General features: G+C 41.8%; 1 protein-coding gene across 9 annotated transcripts in view; it reads left to right on the top strand.

Annotated features, from left to right (window-relative positions):
• LOC122542310 (TRIO and F-actin-binding protein-like) overlaps positions 1-10705 on the top strand; it is a 366873-nt gene that overhangs the window by 20457 nt on the left and 335711 nt on the right. For all 9 annotated transcript variants that reach the window (XM_043679926.1, XM_043679930.1, XM_043679931.1 and 6 more), the window contains exon 2: positions 6638-6753. In XM_043679926.1, the coding sequence (XP_043535861.1) occupies positions 6638-6753 (116 nt within the window). The remainder of the gene's footprint in view (positions 1-6637; positions 6754-10705) is intronic.

Raw genomic sequence — 10705 nt, 5'->3', positions numbered from 1 at the left:
AACCTCCTTCCACCTATCGCATTTCCAATGCCCCTCCCCCAAGTCCCTCCTCCCTACCTTTTATCTTAGCCTGCTTGGCACACTTTCCTCATTCCTGAAGAAGGGCTCATGCCCAAAACGTCGATTCTCCTGCTCCTTGGATCCTGCCTGACCTGCTGCGCTTTTCCAGCAACACATTTACAGCTCTGATCTCCAGCATCTGCAGTCCTCACTTTCTCCTGAGAGATGAATGGTGTCAGCTTGCACTGTTGCAGTGCCAGTCTCACCATTTCAGATATTCAGGGAATCAGAGATGCTATCCATCTCTGAAACCTCCCTCTACCAGGTAAAGCTCCACACTCTGTGGGTGACTAATCCTAAACTTTCACTGGTAACCTGTGCTTTCTTGTCTTGCATGGGTAGCCTTAGAGACACAGGTGTGAATCTGAGGGATGTCAGCTTCTGAAATGGATGCAGTGCACTAGGTGAGGGGAACCAGGTGCATCTGACCCTGGCAAATGTTTGAGGAGCATGCTCAATCCCATTTGAGAAATGGAAGAGTTGAGAGAGATATCAGTTCCATAAGGAGAAAATCTTCAGAAAGCTGCAGCACCAAGCAATTTGGGTTCTCGTGCATGAATCACAAAAAGCATACAAATTCAGCAAGTAATAGGGAAATAAATAGTCTGTTGGCCTTTATTTCAAGAGGAATAGAGTATAAAAATAGAGTCATTCCTTCTAGAACTAAACAAGGCACTCGTCAGACCATAGCTGGAACCGTGAGAATAATTTCGGTTCACTTTTCGAAGGAAAGATATACTGTTATTGGAGGTAGTCCAGAGAACGTTCATTAGGCTGATACTGGATATGGAGCGGTTTACTTATGAGGAGAGGTTGAGCTTTGCTCATTGGAGCTTAGGGGAATGAGAGAAGATCTTATTGAAAAGTAAAATTCTTAGGGGAATGTACAGGAAGATGCAGAAAGGCTGTTTCCCCTTATGGAAGAAGCTAGGGCTGTGGTAAAGGATTCTGTAGGCTTATAGAATCATACAGCATGGAAACTGACCTTTAGTTCAACTCATCTGCGCTGATCAGACATCCGAATGTGACCTAGTCACATTTGCTAGCATTTGGCCTATATCCCTCTAAAATCTTCCTATTCATATACCCATCCAGATGCATTTTAAATGTAATTGTACCAGCTTCCAACACTTCCTCAGTCAGCTTATTCCATACATGCAGGACACTCTGCGTGAGGTGTTACCCCTCAGGGCCTTTTTAAATCTTTCACCTTGAACTTGTGCCATCTAGTTTTTGATTCACCAACCCTTGGAAAATGGCCTTGGTATTCACCATATCCATGTCCCTCATGGCCTCTATAAGGTGAATTCTCAGTCTCCGCCTCTCCATGGAAAAAATCCCCAGCCTATTCAGCCTCTTCCTATAACTCAAACCATCCAGTTCCAGCAACATCCTTGTAAATCTTTGCTGCAATGTCTCAAAATTTAATAATATCCTTCCTATAGAAGGATGACTGAATTGTACGCAGTGTTCTAAAAGTGGCCTCACCAATGTCCTGTACAGCTGCAACATGATGTCTCAACTCCTATACTTAATGTTTTGATCAAATAAGTGTATTCATGGCTGAGCTCGACAGATTATTAATTAGTGAGGGAATCAAGAGTTGTGGGAAAAGGCAGAAAAACGGAGTAAAGGATTATCAGATCAGGCATAATCCCAGAGTAGACTTGATGAGTCGAATGGTCTACTTCTGCTCCTGTGCCTTGTTTGATTTGATTTGTTTTATTGTTGTCACATGTATCTTAGTATAGTGAGAAGTTTCTTTTGTGAGCAGTACAGGCAGATCATAAGGTGCTTAGGCGGAGTGAGGCGTACTGGGTTACAACTGTACAGGAGGTGCACAAAGCAAAATCAACATTAGATTTGAAATTAGACTGGTCCATTCAGCAGTCAAACAACAGCAGGGAAGAAGCTCTTCTTGAATCTGTTAGTGCATATGTTCAAGCTTTTGTATCTTCTGCCTGACAGAAGAAGTGGGAAGAGAATATTACCTGGATAGGAAGGGTTTTTTGATGATGTTTGCGGCCGTTCCACAGCAACAAGAAGTATAAGTGGAGTCCATGGATGGAGGGTTGGCATCTGTGATGGCCTGGGCTGTGCACACAACTTTTTGTCGTTTCTTACGGTCCTGGGCAGACCAGTTGCCATACCAAGCCTTTAGGCACCCAGATAGAATGATTTTCCTGGTGTATCTGTAAAAGTTGGTGAGGGTCCTTATGGACTTGCTGGATTTGCTAAGCTGCCTGAAGAAGAAGAAGAGATGTTGTTGTGCTGCCTTGACTGTCGCATCCAGGAGGACCAGGACAGGTTGTTGGTTATCGTCACTCCTAGGAACTTGAAGCTCTCGATCCTTTCCACCTCACCTCCGTTGATGTAAATAGGGGTGTGTCCTCCTTTCTTCCTGAAGTCAATGATCAGTTCTTTTGTTTTGCTGACATCATGATTTAATGATTGGAGATAAGTGGCAGTAGTGGACCAAAGAAGGGTGAATGTGAGGGTCAGAAGATAGGTGCTGCCTATGGTGAATAAATTCGTAACAAATAGGGCCTCAGTCCATATTTTTAATAAAAGCCACTTAATTTTTTTTGAGTTGTAATTTTGAACTTCTATTGAGTGGCGCTGTAGTGGCTGCACTAGAATGGAGGGTGCAATTGAAACCTGACAATTTTCCCGAAAGAATATTCCCATTGTAAATATGAATAGGGAGTTAATAATTAGCGAAATCAATAAAATTAATTTTTGAATATTGCTGATATATGTTGAGGTAATAGGTATTAATTCATCGTTGTGCTACAATTATTGAGCACACTCACCCACAACACTAAATTGATACATTAACACTTGTTTCTACATTTTGCCTTTAAATCCAACAAGCTCCAGTAAACTGGAAATGGAAGTCTGACTGTGTATCGTTCAAATATAGCATAGTTAGGTGAACAGCAAAGGACCCACTATTCTGTCCAAACCATTTACTTCCTCTTCAGCCATAAAAGAACGTCTTCTACAGAGCTGCATTTCTGAAACAGAAACAAAAACAGAAATTGCTGGAAAAGCTCAGCATCTGTGGAGAGAAATCAGAGTTAATGCTTGGGGTTCAGTGACCCACCTTCATGCTTCTGTCATTGGTCACCCAACAGATCCATCCAGACAGATCCCTGCCTTCCCGTTGCCTAGTGAACAGACTGTTTGGTTGGATGAAACGTTGTTATTGTTCAGACAACTTGTTTTCTCCACATACAATATTTTTAGAACCAATAAACCAAAGTGTCTAAGAAAATATTTTTTTAAAAAAACCAGAATGTTTCAATACCTCTAAGATATTTCTCCCAGATTCACTTTTTAACTCCAGGACAATTCTGGATGGCTGGCAGACCTGTGAACTCATGTCTTTAAGTCAACCTTGCTGTACCCCTTTCAAATCCTGAAATGGCCCTTTAACTCTGATTGGTCATCTTCTGCCCTAAAACAAAGCTGGCAGCTCCTTAAGCAAATGAAAGCCTAGCATTTATCTAACTCCATCAACAACCTCCAGATGCCTCATAGCAGTTTACAGTCGAAGAGGCAGTGCCTGATATTTAGTCACTGTTGTAATAAAGGTGGCAACCAATTTGTGCACAGCAAGATTCCACACATAACATTGTAATAGTGAGCAGATAATCTGTTTTTGTAATGTTGTTTGAGGCATTAGTAGTCAGGACACTAGGGAAAACTCTTCTTTGAATTAGGCTGTGAGATCTATTACATCCACCCCAATAGGCAGACAGGACTTCAGTTTAACCTCTCAGCTGAAATAGTTGCTTGGTTGTATTGAACTTGAATATCTCTCCTGAATAAAAAGGCTTGACTATGAGCTATTGAAGCTTTTCATCTTGTACACATCAGGACAGGTGCAAGAATGCCAAATTTGTTACTCTCTCTCTCGATGAATGCAAGATGAAAAATGTCTTTTCAGCATGTCTTTTCTTTTCCGTAACACTCAGACTGTGCAGTATTCCCTCAGTATTGTACTGGAGTGTCAGATCTGTGAACAAATGTGTGGATGGTTCCTTGACCCCTTCACTGGAGATTTTGTGATTCATTACAGCTGTTAGGATTTTCAAAGCCAGCTGAGTGACTCAGCAGGATCGGGCAGCTGTAACTTGCAAAGATAATGGAGTTTTCCTTTTGGTGTTTGTACTGTTGCCGTTGGGTTTAACATTCCTTCAGAAAACTACTAGCTCCTGGCTCAGTGACTTATAAAATAGTCATGACCTACATCTGAGTCAGCTGTGGCCCTATCGAATTACAATATTGTTCAAATGTAGAGATCTCACAGCTTAGGGTGGGACAATGGATGCTGTTGAACAATACATGTCAGGTTAGTATTTCTGACTAATATTGTGAGCAGGGCAGATCCTAATCAGTATATCAGCATGGAGGTTGGTGTATTTGCATGAGGCTGAAATATAGCAGTCAGGTCAGATGTGTGTTATTTTTGGCATCTTGGTTTGCTGAAGCTAAAGTATCGTCCTTAAGTTGTAGTTTTACTTTGCTTTACAGAGTACAAATATAATTTTAAAGGCCATTTTTCCTATTTGCTTATATGTTACTTATATCCTGTTTATGTCAAAATCCTGGCTGATTGACCCATCACCCCCACCCTCTCTGCACTCCTTCATAGAGATGCAAACTTACCTCTCTCACTTCGTCCCTTTCTAGCTCTAAGCTCTATGGCATTATCTTTACAATTATTTCTTCATTTGCTTTTTCAACTCACTTGTTTTGAATAGACATCAAATGTTGGCCTTTGATGAAATGAAAGAACCTGGATGAAATTTTTCACTATGGAGCTTTACATGGGTTTCCAAGGAGAAACTTAATGTTTTGATAGAATTAGATTGGCTTTGATATTAATGTTCTTTCCATTATGATGAAAGAGGGGCAAGGAGGGAATTGGGTAGGAATGGTGGTAAAAGGCTTGACTATCAGCTTCTTTGTGTTTTTCCAACACACTCCTAAAATGTGATCAGGAACCAGATTTGAAATTTACCATTGCTTTCTAGCAGGTTGATACTGGAAGAAAGGTGGGAACTGATGGCTCCATAGTAATTTTACAGCATTGCTTGTGTCCAGGAGGAGCAGCAGCAGCAGCATTCCCTCCAGAATCCTGCAGAAAGCTTTCAGCACCTCCCTCGTTGATTGCTGACCTCATTTCCTATGAAGCATCATACTGATGCACCTCATAGATTCATACCACACGGAAACAGACCCTTCGGTCCAACCAGTCCATACCCGACCATAATCCCAAACTAAACTAGTCCCACCTGTTTGCTCCTGGCTCATATCCCTCCAAACCTTTCCTATTCATGTACTTATCTAAGTGAGATAAAAGTTATTTTTGAAATACTATGACAGTTCCTATGCAGGCACATTTGGCAGTCATTTTGTACCAACAAATAGTTGCAAAGAACAATTGGACCATTTTTGAAAAATTACATTCATTGAGGGAGGCCAGAAACTACTTGTCGTTCTTGGACTAATGAACTAGCAAACTTTCCTGTTGTGCTTTTCCAGCACCACACTCTCGATTCCAATCTCCAGCTTCTGCAGTCCTCACTTTTGCCTAGTTGATTTTAGCAAACTTTTCTGCCAAGTTTAAAGGACAGAAATGAGTTAGGATTGTCTAAACTGAAAGATAGCACCCAAACAAGACAGCATTCATTCTGGCACTACAAGTGATCTGTGATTTCAGTAGCGATAACAAAGCCAAATCTAACACTGAGCCACAGAAGGAGATATTAAGGCAGGTATCATAAAACTGGCTCTAAGGCATTCTTTTCAAGGAGTTTCTGAGAGGAAGGAAAAGGCAGAAACGTTCGGGGAAGGGGGCTTTAGGTTGGGAATTTTACTGTTTAGAGCCCAGACAGCTGAAGGCATATAGACCAATGGAGTAACAAAGGAAATTGAGGATGTGCAGGAATTGAAGGGCTGCCAAAATCTTGGAGAGATCAGCACAGATATTGAGGGGTGTCTATCAGAGAGGTACTTGAAAACAGAAGGAGAAAGGTTGTTGTGATGATAATGTTATTGTACTAGTAATCTAGAGACCCAAACTAATGCTTTTGGGACATGGGTTCAAATCCCAGTGCTATAAAGATAGTACGAGTAAAGATGTCTTGACTCTGTGATTGATTGTTGTACAAATTTGCTAATGTCCTTTGGAAATGTTAATTTGCCAACTGTACCCAGTCGACCTTAGCCTACATGTGACTTCAGGCCCACAGCAATGTGGTTGATTCTTAAATGCCCTTTGAAATTACTGAACAAACCACTAAGTTAAAGGGCAGTTAAGAATGGGCAACAAATACTAGCCTTGCCCATGACATCCACAGCCCAAAATTGAAAAAGGCTGAGCATTTTAAATTTAAATAAGTCAGCACAACTGTGGCGGAGAGAGGGACTTAATGTGAGTTGGGATGTGGGAACAAGATGCAGCTACGGAATGGGTTGGGGGGTGTGCTACATAGATTTACGATTTGAAGTGAAGAAGAGCAGACATCTGAAATTGATTATTCCGTTTAATTCTGTTTATCTGCAGCTTGGCAATCAGAACCTGCATCTATGTGCCAGTGCAGTTAACCAAGAAGATCTACAGATTATTACCCCAGACTGCAACCTGTACTGCTGCTCCAGCCCTGAGGAGTTGATTGCCAGGTATGTGGTAAGGTGGCCCAGTGTGAAAGGCAAATGTCCTGAGACTGGCCACAAATGATCTATTAGTTTCTTCATTGCTAATCTATGTTTTGGAGTAACTCCGAATTACCGCTTCTGGCCATTGGTCTGAGACATTGTAACAAAAATGTTATAATTGCTATTGAAAAGTAATGGTCAGGAAACTCATCACCCTATAGCCAAGGCCTTCAAATAAGAGCCTACCTGGCTCAGATCCCCCTCCATGTTAGCAGCTTAGGATGAGTTGGAGGCTTCTTTCTCCATTGTCTGTACTTGTGGCTGAAATGCCTCCTTGTGGATGTGGATGGGGGTGGCAGTTGGTGGGTGGGGTGGAGTGTGATGTAGTGATGGGGTTTCGGGGGGGGAGGGGGGAGGAGCTTTTCTCTACAGGCTGCTGTGCCTGTCATTATAATTTTCCAAAATTCTCTAACTATTACAGCAGTTTCAACAGATCAGAAGTCACTTGTAACTTTGCTTTTCAAGGGAGAGAGAGAAAAATGGAACCACAGTTAGCCTGACGTTAGTCTTTAGGTAAATATAATACACTTAAGAAATCATTGTAGAATCAAACAAAATCAGCATGGTTTTACGAACTGTGCTTTACAGGTTGGTGAGAGATTTTTGTTTAGAAGTTGTAACTAATTGTAGTTAAGGTAGATAAGCGAGAACCAGTAGATGTAGTATCTTGGATTGCTAAAAGGTATTTGATAAAGTGTCACATGAAAAGTCAATGCACAAGATAAAGGCTTGTGGAGTTGGTGGTTATATGTTAATCTGGAGGGCAGTTTTTATTTTAATTTGAAATGCGACAAATGAACATTGATTTGCAGTTCTTCTTCACACACTGCCTGTGTCCTGCTCATCACCTTCATCAGCACGATTATGATGTCACTGTGTGCTCATTGCAACTTGCAGCATCGGTCTGAGCATCCTCAGCTGTAAGGTACCCCAGCACCAGGACTGGAACATAGAATGCTCCAATTGTGAGACTGTTACCAGGAGAGGATTATCGGGGCTGTGAACACCAATCAGAGCTCAGTCAATGATAGCAGCTAAGATTAGTGCTGGTCATCCTTCAGGGCAACTCAAAGGTACTTTCTGGCTTTACATATCCACCCTTCTAGGAGGAACATTGGCCAAGGTGCAGAAGGCATTTGTTAGAATGGCATCAGGATTGCGGGATACTCGTGGTCTAGAGAGACTGGAGCATTTGGGATTGTTCTCCTCAAGGTGTTCAAAACTGTGGTGGATTTTGACAGGGTAGAAATTGAGAAACTTTATAGTAGGGTTGATAAACAGAGGAGAAAGATTGAAGAGAAATATGCAAAAGAGCTAGGAGTGCAATGAGTGTTTATTTTCACTCAGTGTATTGATGTGATCTGAAAGGACAGTACAAGCAGGTTCAATAATAAGCTTCAGTAGAAAGCTGAATAAATACTTGAAGGGCAGAAATTTGCAGGGCGACCAGAGAAATGGCAACAGAGTATGGCTAACTTAATAGCTCTTTCAAACATTACTACTCGTGAAATGATGCGCTCTGTATCAATTTCCAGGTCATTATATCAATAAAATTGATGATATGGTGTCAGTGTCAAACACTTGCCAGACAGGCACACAATAGTGTAGAAACAGATTAAATCTCCCACTACACATGTTCTGTTAAACACTCACAGGGCAGGTAAACAATGGTTAGAAACAGAGTAAAATTCCCTCTCTGTGCTCTACGGATAGAGCCATCAGAGTGAAATTGTTCCCATTGATGGAATGGGGAGAAACAGAGGACATCAATTGAAGATGAATAGCAAAAGAACCAAAGGTGACATGAGGAACGTTTTGTTTTACACAATGAGTGATTAAATCTGAACTGTGCTGTCTCAGGGTGTCTTGGAAGCTGATGCAATGATGGCTTTTAGAAGGAAATTGGATAGCTATCTGAAGAGGAACATTTGTAATATTAAGGAGGAAAGGGCAGGGGAGTGGGACTAACTGAGTTACTCTAATCAGGGTCAGCATGGACAGAACAGGCTGACTAACCTCCTTTTGTGCAGTAACCAGTCCATGAAACTATGTTAATACTGACCCTTGGAATTCTTTCAAAGAGCTGATACAGGCAAGAAGGACTGAATGGCATGTTTGTGATCATGCATGATCGCATGAAAGTGCCTCCTCTGCTCTGCCAAACAAGGGCAATCGTTTGTTCACTAATGAAGTGAACATCAGTTCCTTGCATAGGGACTAAAGTGCCAAGTGGCTGCTGTGGTTCCTGTTCCCATTGGTCAGTACTGACAAGACCAATCCTAACCATTCGTGCAAGTTACGCATTGGTTAATTATTTCCTACAATTACTGGATATCCTGGCCCTGACATGCCGGCTTCTGACCTCCAGCCCCAAACCCTGACCCCAGCTCTCTCTCCCACCTGTAGACCCCTGATCTCCCTCACCAAAACCATAGCTAATCATTGCCTCCTTCAATCTCCCGATTCTTCTGGTCTCCATTAATTTACTGTATGACCCTCGATATCTTTGTCATCCCTGAACATTCCATCTCTAACTCACTCAGTCCTCTCCAACTCCCAAATACACCTCTGCCCCATCACTTTCCTCTACCCTTGCAAACCTCTGCATCCAAACCTTACCATTTTGGTCTCTATTGAAGGAAGAAAGACGGTCTTTAGATCTTTGCAATGAGGAAACGATCAGTGAGTCCCAGAAATGGCACACCACTGAATTTAACCTCCATGTATCTGCTTAAATCCTGAAGCAAAGCGTCAGGCCACACAGAGACACAGAATGGTTGCAGCCCAAGAGGAGGTTATTAAGACCACTGTATTTTTCCTGTGTTTTCGCCATAACTTTGGACATTGCTTTTCTTATCAGGTAACAATCCAATTCCTTCTTGAATTTCTCAATTGAATCTGTTTCAACCACAATGTCTGGCAGTGCATTCCAGGTCCCAACCAGTCACTGCATGCAAATGTTTTCCTCATTCCACCATTGCTATTTGTCTTTGGTTCCTCTTCTTCTTGTCCTTTTCACCAAGGGGAAATGTTTCTCCTTATCCACTCTGTTCAGACCCCTCATTATTTTGAACACCTGTATCAAATCTTCTCTCAATTCTCTCCAAAAAAAAGTTCTAACTTTCCAGTCCTTCAACAGAACTGAACTTGCTCATCTTGGAACTATTTTCGTGAAGCTTTTATGTACTTCTGCAATGACTTCATGTGTCTAAAGTGCGCTGCCCAGAACAACATGCTTGTCTCACTTGGTCTGGATGGAGTGTATCTTGGGTACTGAGAAAGTAAAGTTGAACATTGTACAGGGTTCCCCTAATACTTGAGAGTGGTACAGACAAATTTATGAAATAGGAGCAGAAGTAGACCATTCTGCCCCTCAAGCCTACTCTGCCATTCAGTAAAATCATGGCTGATCTTCTTATCTCCCCTCCATAACCAAAGCTCCTCTAAGCTGCACAGCTGATGCAGTTTCACGTAGGGATCTCAGAGGTTCACGCAGCAGAAGGAAAAATCGGAAGGAATGTTTTTGGTAATCTTCGATTATTTTGCCAAATATAATTCTATTTACTTCTGCTTTAAGCATTCTCAGTGACTCTTCTTCCACTGCCTTCTGATGCACAGACTACCAACGTTCAACCATCCGAGAGAAAGATGATTTTCTTTACTTCTGTATGAAAAGGGTGATCCCTGATTTTAAAACAGCGTCCCCTAGTTCTGGACTGAAACACCCTTTCTGCATCCACCTTGTCTGGACCATACAGGATCTTATGTACTGGGATCAAGTCATAGAGGTATCCAGCATTCGGTCAAACTCATCCATGCCGACAAGATATCCCAACCTAATCTAGTCCCATTTGCCAGCACTTGACCTGTATCCCTCTAAACCCTTCCTATTCATAAACCCATCCGGATGTCTTTT

Source organism: Chiloscyllium plagiosum, chromosome 39 (assembly GCF_004010195.1).
Source record: "Chiloscyllium plagiosum isolate BGI_BamShark_2017 chromosome 39, ASM401019v2, whole genome shotgun sequence".
In the NCBI taxonomy this organism is placed as follows: Eukaryota; Metazoa; Chordata; class Chondrichthyes; order Orectolobiformes; family Hemiscylliidae; genus Chiloscyllium; species Chiloscyllium plagiosum.
This window is presented reverse-complemented; position numbering and strand designations above follow the sequence as displayed.